Genomic DNA, 15,784 nt, shown 5'->3' with positions numbered 1-15,784 from the left:
TCATTGTGTTACTTATAAAAAAATTCATTGTATTAAATATTAAATTTAGTATTATGGTACCTTACACACATTGAAAACTATAAAAATTATTTAAAATTTTATTTAATGAAATGGTTTTTATTTTTTATTTAAAAAAAACACATCATTTTTATTTTTGGGGCCTTATATAGAATATGACCTTAGACAATGGCCTAAATGGCCTTACCATAGACCGCCCTGCTTTTTATAATTTTTTAAGATAATTGGATAACGAATTAGATCTTAAAATTGACTTTAAGAATTATTTTAACATGATTTATTCGAGTTTTTCCCTCCGATATATACTAGGTGTGGATTGATATCACGATGAGTAAGAGAGGCAAACACTGGGAGCCAAAATCCTTTACTCTCTTAAAAATGAAAAATGATACTTGACCCCTCAATATTATCCTTTCGGTATTTTAATTTTTTTGTTTAATAGTTAAGAAAGTAATTATTAATAAAGTTGTGTATTTTTTTCTTAATGATTAAAGATATTAAAAAAATAAAAGAAAAAAAATTCTCAAATGCACTAGGGGCACGTCCAGTTGTACATACTGGGCAGCCCCCTAGCATTGTCCCTTAAAAGTATATGCTCTATTTTTGTAAGTTACATCTATCAAATATACTATAGAATTATTTGCGCCTAACGGACAATGCTAGGGTGCACTGTGCACTCCAAATATGCACACCAATACAAATGTTTTTCTTTTTCTTTTTTTTTAAGCATCTTTAATTATTAAGAAAATAAAAAAAATATAATTTTACTAATAGTTAATTTCTTAATCATAAAAAAATATAAAATTAAAATATATGAGTGAATATATTTAATTGATATATTTAAAAATCTTACTATCATTTTCCAATAATTAAAGACCTGTTTTGATAAGAATTAAACAAAAAGGGGTTTTCACTTTTCAGGTTCTTTATTAGTTATTACATCACAACTCCTCAAATTCGCAAATAAAGTCCTGATAATGAATTGGGCTACGATAGGTCCGATTCCACAGAAAATAGCTTCAAAGCCCAAAACACTCTTTAACTGGCCCAAGCCGCTCCAAGTGCAGAATTTTGGGCCCTTTAGACTTTCTTTTAAATCCATTTAGATTTAAAAAATATTTTATCTCATCTCATTTTATTATTATAATTTTTTCAAATTCTAATATAAAATATAATAAATAATTTAACTTTTTTAAATCTCAAAATAATAATAATATTAAAAATTAATATTTTAATAATATTTTTTAACTTTCATCTAAAATTATCTAACCTCATCTCTCAATTCAAATACGTACTCTTTTTTTTTTTTTTTTTTCCTTAAGCAAAAGGTCACAATGTCCGATATTTTACAATTTTTTTTAAACCAGCATGCATATCCATCTACCTAGGTGGCGCATCCCCACGCTTAGCGGATAAGTATTGAAGTAGACAAATTAATTTCGTGAACGAATAAACAGCTGACAATCTATCTCACAAAATAAAAAAGAAATAAAAATAAAATCGACAACCTGACAGATCAAGCTGACCAGAATTTCTGAATCAATTAATATCATTCTAATCCTTTCCACGTCATTTTCCGTGATTTCAGTACCAAAAATCTTCTGTCTAATCGGATAGGACACGTGGTACGTAATCACAGCCTCGGCCGAAATTAGTAACACGCGTCAGCCTTCCACTTGAGGCAATGGTCAGCGTGAAGAATGGATACACTTTCTTTTACTTTCTTTACACCTCAGATTCTTTTGCATCCAAAAACAAAAACGTGAGAGATATTTTCGGGGTTTTTAAATAATTTTTTAGTACTACCTGTCAGCGACAAATGGTTGGTTGGGAGCTTTCGCTTCGAAGGCTCTCGAAGCTATAAATAAGAGACAGTTTCGAAATTTCTACTGTCGTCTTTTGCCCATCAGTTTCTCAACTCTCCCTCAAGCATACTCTAACGTTAACGAGGCAAGCGAACTTGAAATTGGATCTCCAGAAGCTATAATTGGATCTACTCGGATATCCTGTATCCGAACTGGCGACCGAGACGTCTCTCCGTGGTTTGAAAGTTCGTTATCCTGTTGTTAATTTTGTAGAATTTATAGTTTCTCTTTAAATCAATCGCGTTTGGTAAATTGGCGACCCTATCTTTGATATGCTACTCCTTATTTAGGTAATGTAGAGACAGACTTTGGTTTAGATTGGAGTATATTCTGCCTTCTGAGAAATTTGTTCAGTTGACGAGGTATTGTTTGAAATGTTGCATTTTCTGATTTAGTTGGTGAGGTTGTGAAATATCAAATTTCGCTTTCTCGCTGGCCAAACATTTCGCTAGGCTTGTTTCATTGATTCTTTCGTTTGTTCGCGTACGTGTGTGGTGCCTTTTATGTTTTAAGAAAACCGCTTAAGTAAATGAATTCTCCAAGTTCGGGGATATTGAATTCGCTTTGAGCTACGATTATCTATCAATTCGGCTGTTTTCTTACCGTGCAAAATCTGCGATGTGTGAACTGCGGCGAATGTGATTCTTGGTTGAATTTGATGACGCCGAAGTTTCATTCTCGTCCTGTATAGGACAATGGCTTGCGCTTGATTTCTGTGTTCGATTCAATTTTTGGTTGAATCTGGTTGTTTATTTTCATTAGAGTATGGCGATGGCTGTGCTGGTATCGTAGCAAATATGCTACTTATTGTACGATTACGCTTTTGTACGTTGATTTTATGAGTACATTTTTGCTTAAAATTATAAAGTATGCGCGAGGCTAGTGTAATGAGAGTGATTTTGCATGTTTGTTGCATGTGGTGGTGTCTTTGCTTCGGTAGATTTTCTCATCATCAATTACAAGGCTTTTTGTAGTCGACACTTTCATGCGGTGATTCATTTGTGGTTTTCAAGCATATCAGGAACTTCTTGGATGATGATATGTATTGTGCTTGAAAGTTGAAAAAGTTACCGACAAAGAGTTTTCCTAAGCTAAATATTATTGAAAAAAAAAGCATACGAGTTGAGATTATGACTGGTTGCGCTTGATTGAAGCATATTAGGAGCTGCAACGGTTTTCCTGTAAGCTGTTTTCAAGGAATTACATTTCATCAATGGAAGTACGCTCATTTACATGACATTATTTTCATATTTCTAGCAGTATTCGTAGCTTTTTCATCCATGTTTTAGGTATTTTAATACTTCAGGTTGCAGGTGATGATGCTTGGTTCCTTATCTAGGTCAATGACATCTATGGCTTTTTATGCTAAAGTCATTGAAAAAGTTAGTTGAGTTGGCTAGGATAGATGGTTATCTAGGTCAATGACATCTATGGCTTTTTATGCTAAAGTCATTGAAAAAGTTAGTTGAGGCTAGGATAGATGGTTATCCTTTTTTTCCCTACCTCTTTTTGGTTCTTTTCTCTAGAAAGTTCAACTTTGGCTGACTGACTGAAGAAAGGCCATTGTTATGGAGCTCCATTTCTTCTTTTATTCCCCCTGGCCTGTTCTAGGTCCTTATTATCTCCTTTTACCCCTACCTCTTTATGACTTCAACATCTTTGCGACCCTCCAAGATTAAAAATTGTGCTGAAGAAATAATCAGTATTTGTCAGTTTTTTGTTTTCGCTGTTAGTGTTTAAGGAAGAAGGAACCGTTCCTTACAAGAACTGGCCATTGTAATAATCACCTCTCTTAGCTGTCTTTAGTTTCATTTCTTGACCCCTAACAAGCTGCCGACGTCCTCTCTCCTTTCTAATTCTTTGACTTTTCTTGAAGCCTGTCAATTTTATGATCCATGTTAGTAGAGTGAGGTGCTGCTCCACTAACTGGGTAAGGACTGCATCTTGAATAAGCCTCATTATCGGAGAAGGCTGAATTTCCTTTCTGACAACCATACCTTTGAGTATGACAATTCTTGCAGTTCAAGACTTGACTAGTTAGATAATGAGAGTATTTGCTGGGCAAAATTATGATTGGAGGAAAGCCTGTCAAGTCTTTTGACATAAGATTTTTGGTAAGTTCCGTTGTGGATGGAGACTTGGAGCAGCATTGCAGATTGAGGTAGGCCTGTCCTTGTCGGACATCCAACATGACACATTTATTCAAGCCCACACTCTTGCCCGTTATTGGTTATTGTTCTTTTTAACTTTTCAGAATGCATTTGATCGTGTGATGCATTGATTTTACCTTAGGTTGGGGCGTCTATTGGCCATCCAGTATACTGGATTTGGTTCTGATACCTCTTCAAGGAATCAAGTGATCGTGAGATGCTATTGGTTACTATTCACAGCTGGAGGCTCGGGAGTTCCATAATATGGGACTCTTATAGATCTACTTGTTTTGATGAACCCTTCTCTTCAAGTATTGCTGATTGGAGCTGTTCAACCTTACTTGGGTTATGCTGTTGCTGATTCCGTTGTTCAGCAGCTGTCTAGAAGAAAGCAACGGTGCCATGCGGTGTTTGCCTGGCATGGTTGGGTGGATGGACATGCCTTTCAAAGTTTTAGAATGGTTTCTAACTTGTTCTTATATGCAGGTGCTTTAGGCTTACCTCCATCTTCTAGATAGTTCAAAGTTTCATCCAAAGTATTCGTGGGGAAAGTGGTTATGGCAACTAAGCATTGTGAGTCTCAACAAATTGTGCTGGAAGACATGCAACATATAACTTTTAAAAGGAATGCAATGGAGGCTGTCTGCTCTGAACAGTCAACTCAAGAATGCATCCTTGCCGAAGAGTCAACAGATTCTATAAAAACTGCCGAAGTATCAGAGAAAGGATTTATGCAATACGGGTAAAGTCTTGCCTGTTTATCTGCCACTTTTACTTGCATCGTAATTTTCCTAAATTTTGGTAACTGAGGTCATAAATGTTATTTGCAGATGTTCACATTATAGGAGAAGATGCTACATTAGAGCTCCTTGTTGCAATGAGATATTCGATTGTCGCCTTTGTCATAATGAGGCAAAGGTGAGTTATCTGTTCATCTTTGCATAATCTTTTTTTGTATTTGAGTTTTTAAGTATCGATTGATTTTTACTTCTTCGTTGTTGTGCAGAATAGCATCAATATTGATCAAAAGCAAAGGCATGACATTCCCCGCCATCTAGTGAGACAGGTCCATTCAGGAATTTCACTCTCTTTGTTTTTTGGGCTTTTGATGCATTCTTTGTGGTTGTAGTACCCCTTTAGACTGACAAAATTACCCCTTGTTAAACATTTTCAGGTGATATGTTCACTCTGTGGCACCGAACAAGAGGTGAGTATAGAGTATTAACACGTATTGAGTTCCATCAAGCATTTAATAGCCAGGGCAAAAAAAAGTGTGTAATATAATAGAGCTTATGCATCTTATGCTTGTAGAAGTGGCTTGCTAATCAAACATTCTGTACCAAAGGTTGATTAATAATAGCTAGGATGTGATTGCAAATCAAGGACAAAATAATATGTTCGGCTCATAATTTTTGTTCCCTTGTAAACTTCTATTCATGTTGACCTCTCGGAAGTAACTATTTTCACCCAACTTAAGTTGCTTGTTATGTTTGTTGCTGCTATTACAGGTTCGGCAAGTATGTGGTAATTGCGGTGTATGTATGGGGAAATACTTCTGCGAGACTTGCAAGTTGTTTGATGATGATGTGAGTAGCAATCTTTTTCTCCACCCCAAATCCTCCCCCCACCCCCCTCCCCCAAAGACTTCAAAAAATAAAAATAAAAAGAGTAACAAGGATCTCAATTTCATGCATCTTTTCAGCGTCACGCGGTGTATTTTTTAAAAGTATTCATGAATGTTGGTGACAAAAAAGGTGCACCAAAGAGACATGTATTTTGTCCTTGTTATGTGGTCTTATTTTACCCTGATTTGCAAATTTTAGGATGTCTTTAAACTAGTAATTTAATTTAACAGAATTGATTTGATTGTTTCTGTTTTCGTTATGCTGCAGACGTCTAAGAAACAGTATCATTGCAATGGCTGTGGAATTTGCAGGTACGATTGATCATGTCGCTTATTCGGTAGTCTTTAGAGCATAATAAGGGAAGACCTACCACAGATCATAAAATCTGGTTCACGTGCACATACACACACCTATATGTTATATACACATGCATAAAAACATACAAACAAATGTGTATGTCAAGGGCCAGTGTAAGGGGAAACGGCAACTCTGCTATCAAGGGATTGCTTATTCATCATAGCATCTCAAGAAGTTATAGAAGATTTTGCCCCTCTTAAGCCACCATCAGCGAACACTGTCTTTAATTTCTGTTATTTATGTGAAGTTTTTTTATTTTTTTTTTATTTTAGGGGCCTCTTTACACATTTTTTTAATTTACTTTGTTGCAGAATTGGAGGGCGTGAGAACTTCTTCCACTGCTACAAGTGTGGTAAGCTACTCTTCTCTTCTCCTCTTGTCATTTTGTATTACCTAATATTCTATACTTGGGGAGCTTGGAAGTAATTAGTCCAAGTGATCTGTTTAATATCTTTGCTTATTATATATCTGATCATGATGAAGGTTGTTGCTACTCAATTCTTTTGAAGAACAGCCACCCTTGTGTAGAAGGAGCTATGCATCATGATTGCCCTGTTTGCTTTGAGGTAATACACGCTACCCTTTGTTCAATTTTTGGTTGATGCAATATTTGATCTGGATGATTGAAGCCTAATTCATCACAAAATGGTGATCTTCAGTACTTGTTTGATTCAACAAATGATGTGACTGTTCTGCCATGTGGACACACTATCCACAAAAACTGCTTGAAGGAGATGCAGGATCATCTTCAGTGAGTGCTGGCAATTTCCTTTTTCTCCCCTTTCAATATTACAATATTTTGCATTCAACCCTACTGACTTGCTCCTTATCATGTTGACGATCAAACAGATATGCTTGCCCTCTGTGCTCCAAGTCTGTTTGTGATATGTCCAAGGTATGGGAGAAATTTGACATGGAGATTGCAGCTACGCCAATCCCAGAACCTTATCAAAATAAAATGGTCAGCCTCTGTCTCTCTCGTTTGGTTCAATTTGTCTCTGCTAAGAGAATTCAATTGTACTGCAGTTTTGATTAGGAAGTTTTAAAATTTGAACTGTGGAGTTCGGTATCCTTGTGGAAACCCTTGTTTAACCTCTCGTGTTCTTAGGCTTAATGGTCCAAAATAATGCACCAATTCCTCCTTGGCCCTCTCAAATTTTTGGAAGCACTACTGTCCAGAAACCTTCCGTACACAGTTGTTACAGATGGTGGTTATCGTTTAAGAAAATCTGACGTAAATACTGTTTTGCAGGTTTGGATCCTTTGCAACGACTGTGGGAAAACATCAAAAGTGCAGTACCATGTGGTGGCTCAGAAATGCATGAACTGTAAATCCTACAACACTCGCCAAACAAGAGGCTGATCAAGTGCAATGGCTAGAGCCATGACTGCTACATGCGTACTCCAATGTATGCACAAGTAATTGGGGGTTTTTTCCTCGACCTTTCCAGTCAGAACCTCCTGATCATCGGGATCCTTCTTGGTCATGCATCTTGTTTCCGGCCAGGAGATCTGTCAAGATCCACCCTATTCTGCCACCTGTTCTCCACCAGGAGACGATCTTCTGTTTCCTACTTTTTTTTTTTTTTTTTTTCCCCTCAATTCTTTTTTTCCTTGTACCCTTTTTTGCTTGCACTCATAGAGACTAGTCTCATCTGTGGCGATCATGCAGACAGCATGTGTATGATTCGTGTCCTTTCTGAAACTTGTGATACAATATAGTAGCGTCTCTCTTGTACTTTCTGGGAATTATTACCCCATGGTTAACAGCCTGATGAGAAGATTTAAGGCTCGCAAGCATACTGTATATAGTGAGATTTAAAGATGATACAATACCTCTTATGGGTCAGATCCCAAGGCAATTCTGTTAGAAAGGGTATTTCCTCCAGCACCTCTTGTTGTAACACCTTCGACTACTATGCGGAGGAATTTGTATAAACAAATATCTTTGGTATGAAAGTGAGACGTGAAGTCTCGAGAAGGAAATATACAATGGATTCTCCCGCTACTGGCTATATTTCGTAGGCACTGCAATGCCTAAAAATGCTGTCTGCTCAGATCATAGCACCCATGCAAGAATTTAAGGTCTTGCTTTATTTCCTTGCATAAGGGTTTCTCCATGGGGGACCTAATTTAACATCATTAATAGATCCTAGCAATAACGGATTCTCCCTGAGGGAACTATAACGAAATATGTATAAAGACATTGATAAACGAGATGAACCAATTTCGTATTTTACAAAGTCAAAATTTTACCCGTGAGAGGGAATACATATATGTATGTGCATATCATGCCGATTTTCGTTTCTTCTCTTTCATTATCTATACATTGGCACGCAAATCAACTCTAGCTGTGGCAGAACTGTAACCCTTTACATCCAAATGGAGTCAGATTCAGGATCTCGGGATGGTTCATGACTTGCTGCAATTTCTATTGGGCCACGTGACTGATTTTTTTCTCCATATATCCTCCCCAACAGCAAGTTACAACATATTACATAAGATGAGGCCAACCCAAAATTCCTGACGATTTGAAAGTAACCTAAACAATGCCAGATAGCAGGCAAAGAAAGGCAACGGAACCAAAACAATGGCACATAGGAAAACGAATGACGGTATAAGCCCTTGTTTTCAACATCTCAGGGGTCATCGATTTTAAGAAAGCACTTTCAAGTAACTTCACTGCGATCCACTTTATTGAAAACTGTGGCCGTTGAAATTCCAATGCCCTCAAATTCATCTTGGCCAAAAATAAAATTCTTCTCTCTAGCAGCAAATTACATGTACTGAGCCAACCATTGTTTACACATATCGAACACAGGGAGTGCATTTGAATGTAATGCCTGCAAAACAACAATTGGCACAAGGATAAGAAAATTTCCCCTCTGATCCAATGGGATAAATATCAGGAAATAAAAAAAACAAAGTCAGATTGGACAATGCGGATGGTTCATGTCAATGCAATTTGGAAAGAATGGCATGCCACATGCCATTAATAACCTGCTGGGTCATGCGATACAGACCAAAGAATGGCATCAAAGTGGACCAAACCCTCCGAGGCACAAGCCATATGTACCATTATATAATCTAACATCTTCAGGCAGCACTCAAACGCAGCCTGCTCATAGGAAGATGCTTGATTTTGACTCTTGACACCAGCTTGGGTCAGGAGTGGGGCCGTCAAACCTCCTTTGGCTTGATGTTGCCATTAACATATATTTTTTGATCAGATGTTGCCATTAATATACGCACACAGAAGAAGCTAATACACTTCATCAGTCACTTTTTATTTTCCATATTTTTATAGTCAATTCTTTTTACACCACAATTATACATGCATATGATCTTTCTAGTTTCAAAAGGGGCATCGTATACGGCAATATTAACTACATTTAATGTATTGTAATTGAAGGACCAAAACAGGATCTCAAAATGAGGAGCACCACAATCCAACTAAAACTTAAAATAACTTTTAAGTTCCCAGAGAGGAAGTTAGATGAAGGTTAACCTGATGAGCTACATATTGAACATCAGCTACACTTCCACTTCGAGAAGCAATTTGGAAAGCACTTTTTAAACGACCACAAACCACACAAGCCAGAACCTTCCTGCATGCACAAGTCAAGATAACATGTGTTGGATGTCTCGCATAGAAACAGAGAAGAAAATAATGGGTATAGACAGAAATATGGTCATATAAGTTATGAACTATGATATCATTATTATGGTGTAAACTAAAGCACCTATTTGATGCAACCATTCTCACATGTTCATAAAAAATTACTTGTCAGAAAAATTTTAATAACTTACCCGTTAGAAAGTAAAATAATAGAATGAAATAAACAGAAATACTTTGTATTTGTTAACCAAAGCAGTATTAATTAATCATTGCTAAATGCATTGCTCCTCCCCAATTCAAAGCTTCACACTACTTAGTAAACTACTGAGAGACGTACACAGAGGACACAATGTAAGTATACACTAGGGTAAAAGCCAAACAAAGTGGGTGGCAATGACTCTCCATGTATTTGTCTACCAAGCATGTCTGTCCCAATAGTAATTTCAGTCCATTACTTTGGACTTGAACAAGAGTTGGTCCTCTTGATTTTTTTCAGAACCTGTTTTACGTCCCCATGAAAAATAGTTAAAAGTCAACCTTTCTTTTTTTAAAGTGTGTGTGTGTAGAAGTCAGTAAGACTAAATTTTTTGGGAGACAAAATCATAAATGTTCCAAAAATGCTAAAATAGGTCCAGAGACCTAACCTGAAAACAACCTACCACAATCGGTTTTCATGCTGATGTCAAATAGGCAACGCATACAAGTGCATTAATGACAGACTGTCACGTACATTTAAGTTCACTAAAAAATAATTATGGACAGTACAAGACTCCATATGTGCGAGATAACCAAAAGTATATAATGTAGCTGAAGAAACAATTACCTGTGGCTGCTGGTTAACATGTCTATGAGACGGTCAGGGCGTTCTTTGTGTTTATTAGCATAAACATTTATTGCAGCCCCCAAGACCTGCAATGTCGCCCAACATTTTTTTTTTTTTTTTGTATTTTATTAGACAAAGAGGGTATATTGCGAGTAGGGCAAAATATTAAAATTTTCCAAGCTTGCAGAACAAGCGAGGCGATTGATGTAAGTATGAAGACTCTGGTAACACTTTTTTTTAGAAGTAACTCTGTTAACAATTTAATGTGACAAGCAGGTACAACTTCCCAGATAAACTGACAAGTTCGTACATGTGTTGGCATAACCAGCATGATTAATCGTCTGAGCATTTTAATCCAGCATCATGCTCAATTATTCTGCTCTAAGCTATTAGTTTAATCCCCCCGCATTTCAAATTTTCCAACATTTGTGCTCGTCCAACTGTATTATACAAAATGCATGGATGATGATGGTGCTATCTTTTTATGAGTAAGATAAATCTTATTGACAATCAAAAGGTACTTTCCAAGTACGGGAGAAGGATGCATCAGATATATCTAACTAGAAAAAGTTAAGAAATCAAGGAAGTTCTGAAGGGCTAAAAGCTAAAGCTATGAGCAGCCATCAAGTGGTTGAAGGCAATACTATTACCTTCTTCTGTCATTGATGCTGATGACCCACATATTATGCCTATTTGCATGTGCAATGCTAGGCAAGCAAGATTAAACTAAACATAATTGGGAGAGTAATAATAAAAAGAAAAAAAAAACTGCATGCCTGATAAAACATAATTTTAGCATTAGAAAGGCACAGAATTATTTTTTTTTTTTCTGTCAACATGATTCAGTTTTTGAGAATCCTTCATACAGATTCACAATCTAATTCTGGATGCAAATATAAATTACAAATTGTAAATATTTTGAGCAGGCCATCAGAATTTATCCAAGTTAGACTTAAGTCACATGCATGGCTACCTAATGGCTGACCGACCCACACAGGTTTGACTTGTTGCATTTCTCAAAGTAAAAAAAAAAAAAATGTCTTCATCATTCTAAAAGCATGCTCAGCATCCACCAACAAGCAGACCCCATTAATGATACATTACCCCAAATCTAAAATGTTTACTATCATTTCAGTTCTTCAGCCAACTGAACATATCATTAACAATATAAATGGTATATATCAACAGCTGCAAGATATGAAGAGAATACATTATATATATATATATATATATATATATATATATATATATAATCTCATTACCTGGTCCCAATCATCATCTTCAATTGTGCCTTTTATGTTTCTGAAAAATTCTGTCAATTGACTGCCCTTTTTCCTCTCAGCAAGTGATGCAGCAACTCCAGCGTATATATCAACAGCTGCAAGATATGAGAAGAATATATGGATTTATATTTATATATATATATATAGTACAACCAAAATGTTCTCTCCATACAACCAAAACTTAGATGAGAAAGTATTCATTTTTTCTCTCTGATGATGGTCTACAGTCTGTGATGGCGAGATTTCAGCAAGCTTGGAATTGTTGGGGTGAATAGAATGGGTTTTCCTAAACACTTGCTGATAGAATCGAAGGCTCTTTCATTTTCAAGGGAAGTTCTTTGCTCGTTACTGAGAGAAGCTGGAATGTGCTCAATACAGTGAGAATGGGGCTATCCACAGTGCAGTGGCTTGCCAAAGCACTAGAGGATTGCTTGAAGGATGCAACAAAGGATTTCTATACCACGGTACAGGAAGGGAGGTGCTCTAATATTCGCGGTTGGTACATGGCAATAGTGGTAGCAAGCGCAGCTTCATCTTCGTACCAAAGGAGGTGGTGGGGAAGGGATGGAGGAGGATGATGGAGGCGTTGTGGGATTTCGTAAATGAAGACGTAACAGGGGTAGTGCACCTATGGTGGCAGTGCTTCAGCCACAGCATCGCTCCTATAGGGAGGTTCTGTAGGCATCATTGAAGATGGTGCAACACAGTGACAGGGGTGGAGGTAGCGGCGTTAGGGAAGTTCCGAGAGGAGCCTTTGCAAGTCTGGGTAATGGATAAGGGTATGGCATAGATCCTCATACCATAGGGACATGCACTGTGCAGTGTAAGGGTGGCAATGCCAGGCCTGCTGTTGGCCTGGCAGAGGGGGAGCGTACACACTACGCTGCTGGGCGTGAAGGAGCAACTTTGTTTGCTGCAGGACAGAGTGGACCTTTTAATACGGTATGAAGAGGAAAAAGGAGTTGTGGGTGTGGGCTTGGAGAAAAGGGGCTTTGAAACGGGCTTCAGTTTGGAGGAACATGGCCTTATTAGAGAAAGGCAGCTTACAAAGGGTCATACAGGCTTGGACCCGTTCAATGCTGGTCCCAGTAGCGAGACAGCAGCCCGTGAGAATTGTAACCAGCGTGGAACAACAGTGCATGTGGGCCGATTCGTTGGGTCTTAGCCCATGGGGCAAGATGGAAGGAATGTAAAGGGGACCCAAACCATATGGAGAGTTCGTGAAGGAGGAGATCCACAGTCTTCCACCGGCGGGAGTCTGGTATCCTCATCGGAGAAGGCTCCGACTTTGTTGTGAAGGGAGGAGGAACATGCGATGGTGACCCAGGTGGTGACGGCATCGGTGGAGTCGTCATCGGAAGCAAGCCTAGAAAGAGATTTGATTGTCTCTCTACCTCCGAGCGCCGGATCTTAGCCTTATCTCAGCCAGAAAATGCCAATAAGCAGCAGGGATGAAGTTCTCCCCTTGGCAGAGGTTCTGAAGCAAACTGTGGAGGGCGAGATGTTCCCTCCGATGAGTTCTCTCTCTTGGGAAGCAATGTAGGAGATGTTGAACCTCCACAGACGATTATTCCATTGCAGGGACTCTCTGAATGGGAGGGTGGGATTAGTTTTGAGGAGGAGGAAATGGGGACGCCAATGGGCTTGCAGTGGGCTACTAGAGAAGGGGCACCCGTACCACTTAACTATTTGTTACCTACCCAGTCTAGTGTTTCTGATTGGGTTCTACACAAGGTAAAGGAAATTCAATGTTGTGTGGGGATGGAGTGTGAGGGATTTGAAGAACAATTCATAGCGTTGCTCACTACCATTGAAGTGGGCCATAACCAACTTAAATTGTCTTGGAAAGTCTGAGGACTCAGCGAGGCCAATAAGCGTCTTCGTATAAAAAATTTGCTTCATGAGTGAAAGGTGGATATAGTATGTTTGCAAGAAACAAAGCTGAAATTTATTACAAGAAGACTTATTTGAAGTACCTGGAGTTGTCCATATGTGGATTGGGCTTACCTAGCATCGGATGGCACTTCTGAAAGTGTTTTAGTGATGTGGGATAGAAGGATGGTGGAGAAAATAGAGGAATTCATTAGGGAGTTCATGGACAACACCAGAAGGTTCTTATGGGAAGAATTAGCTAGAGTTCATAGCTGGTGGGATCTTCCATGGCATAGATGGGGATTTTAATGTTACAAGGTTTCCAAGTGAACGTTCTGGAGAAAATAGTTTGCGGCCAGCAATGTTAGAATTTTCAGTGTGTATTTTCAACTTGAGTTTGGTGGATATTCCTCTCATGGGGGGAACATTCAAGTGGTGCAATAATCAGTCATGGTCTAGATTGGACAAATTTTTAGTCTCATCGGAATGGAAAATCCATTATCCCGACATATGTCAAAAGAGGTTGCCTTGTCTTTATTCGGATAATTTTCCTATATTGTTGGATTGTGGGGGTATCCAAGAAGGGCGTCGGTAGGGCTGTAAAGAATTTAGTCCGGACCGGCAAAACCGACCGGACCGGAACGAATTTTGGACTGGTCGGTCTCGGTCCCAAAATATGTGGACCGATGAAATTCGGTCCGGTCCCAAGGTCTACAAATTTTGGACAAGACTGGACCGAACCCCTATATATATTTTTAAAAATATTTTTAATAATTTAATATATTATTTTTATATAGTAATTCTATAAGTTAATGATGTAATTTTCATCTGATTTATTATCATTGACCATATAAAATATAAAATAATATATGCTATCAATTAATAATAAATCATAAATCATGTGATAATTTATGTCATTATATGTAAATAGTTAATACATCATACATTCATAGAATCATACATACACTACTATTTACACTTAATTCAAATAATTAAGTAATTTTTTTTAAGTACCTAAGTTGCAAACAAGTATGAATAATCTATGTATAATGAAATTATTTGATACTCATTAACATTGGCTTGAACGGGGTGTCAAGCATGGCTCGAGCGAACACTAGGGTTTGTGTCTCACTCAAGTCCGTTGTCGCGCGATACTCGAGCGAACTCACGGGTTGAGCTTTGCTCAACTGCTAGGTCGAGCGACAGTCGAGTGAACTCACTGTTTCTCAAATTTTCAGCTCCAAAACCAGTATCCACCTCAACAATTAATAATTATGCATACTAAAAAGTAAAGTCTAATTTAGTAAGTAATAACTATCAACATCATAAATATAATTATAGTAAAAGAATGAGTTAGTTACATAATTCACATTAATAATTCACTTAATTTTAATTTAGTAATTTAAATAATTTTTTTTATTAATGTATTTGAAAAAAAAAAAGATGAAATAAATAATAAAATAATTAGGCCAGACTGAACGGACCGGACCGAACCGATAGCTACTGGTCCAGTTCGGTCCCTATGGATTTTCGGCCCGATCCGGTCTAGAGAAAATCCATCACTGGACTGGACCGATTTACACCCCTAGGCGTCGGTACTTCAAGTTCGAAAAAATGTGGCTGAAAATTGCAAGTAAACTAAAAACTTTAAAAAATGATTTAAAGGTTTGAAACTCTCTTTCCTTTGGTGACATAGGTGAACGGAAGAAATCCATGTTGGTGGAGCTACAAGAGTTAGAGAGGTTACAAGAGGACCAGGTTCTATTTTCATATGAGTTATCTCAGAAGATAGAGCTGATATCAGAATTAGAAAGGGTTTGCCTATTATCCGCCGCTAGAAGCAATCGGTGATGGAATAAGAGGAGCAGCCAAAGGGGGCACCTATTTGCATCTGCAAAGCGGTATAGTCTAACCCTCCCTTGCTGCATCAGCAAGCAACAACTAATGTAATGCTATTTTTATATATATGTATGCGGGCTAGGCTTTCTTATCGAGAAAGCCGCTTCAGAAAAGAAAGCAGAGGCTGCTATGGACGTATTTGATTGGATGGAGATAGATATATATAGAAAGTGTGCAGTGAGCTTATTAGAGGAAATTTCTTGGCGCCAGAAATCAAGAGCTTTGTGGTTAAAAGAAGGGGATCAAAATATGAAGTTCTTCAATAGAGTGGCT

At 37.7% G+C, this 15,784-nt stretch overlaps 2 protein-coding genes across 3 annotated transcripts in view; one reads left to right on the top strand and one right to left on the bottom strand.

Moving 5' to 3' along the window:
* The first annotated feature begins 3,876 nt into the window (after positions 1-3,876).
* On the top strand, positions 3,877-7,753 carry LOC121261279 (probable E3 ubiquitin-protein ligase RZFP34). 2 transcript variants are annotated; one of them, XM_041163574.1, is made up of 12 exons: positions 3,877-4,044; positions 4,176-4,775; positions 4,864-4,951; positions 5,040-5,099; positions 5,208-5,240; positions 5,542-5,619; positions 5,926-5,969; positions 6,327-6,367; positions 6,499-6,581; positions 6,675-6,766; positions 6,865-6,976; positions 7,268-7,753. In XM_041163574.1, the coding sequence occupies exons 2-12, from the start codon at positions 4,591-4,593 to the stop codon at positions 7,376-7,378; spliced, it is 927 nt and encodes a 308-aa protein (XP_041019508.1). In that variant the 5' UTR covers positions 3,877-4,044; positions 4,176-4,590; the 3' UTR covers positions 7,379-7,753. The 2 variants fall into 2 exon arrangements, with proteins under 2 accessions (XP_041019508.1, XP_041019507.1); XM_041163573.1 differs by having other exon boundaries at positions 3,877-4,775.
* A 441-nt stretch (positions 7,754-8,194) lies between these two features.
* Positions 8,195-15,784, bottom strand: part of LOC121261278 — a 38,727-nt gene continuing 31,137 nt past the window's right edge. The window contains exons 33-36 of the mRNA XM_041163572.1: positions 11,720-11,835; positions 10,458-10,543; positions 9,524-9,623; positions 8,195-8,858 (exon numbers count right to left, since the gene is read on the bottom strand). Of these exons, the coding sequence (XP_041019506.1) occupies positions 8,793-8,858; positions 9,524-9,623; positions 10,458-10,543; positions 11,720-11,835 (368 nt within the window). The 3' untranslated portion in view covers positions 8,195-8,792. The remainder of the gene's footprint in view (positions 8,859-9,523; positions 9,624-10,457; positions 10,544-11,719; positions 11,836-15,784) is intronic.

Source organism: Juglans microcarpa x Juglans regia, chromosome 4D (genome assembly GCF_004785595.1).
Source record: "Juglans microcarpa x Juglans regia isolate MS1-56 chromosome 4D, Jm3101_v1.0, whole genome shotgun sequence".
In the NCBI taxonomy this organism is placed as follows: Eukaryota; Viridiplantae; Streptophyta; class Magnoliopsida; order Fagales; family Juglandaceae; genus Juglans; species Juglans microcarpa x Juglans regia.
This window is presented reverse-complemented; position numbering and strand designations above follow the sequence as displayed.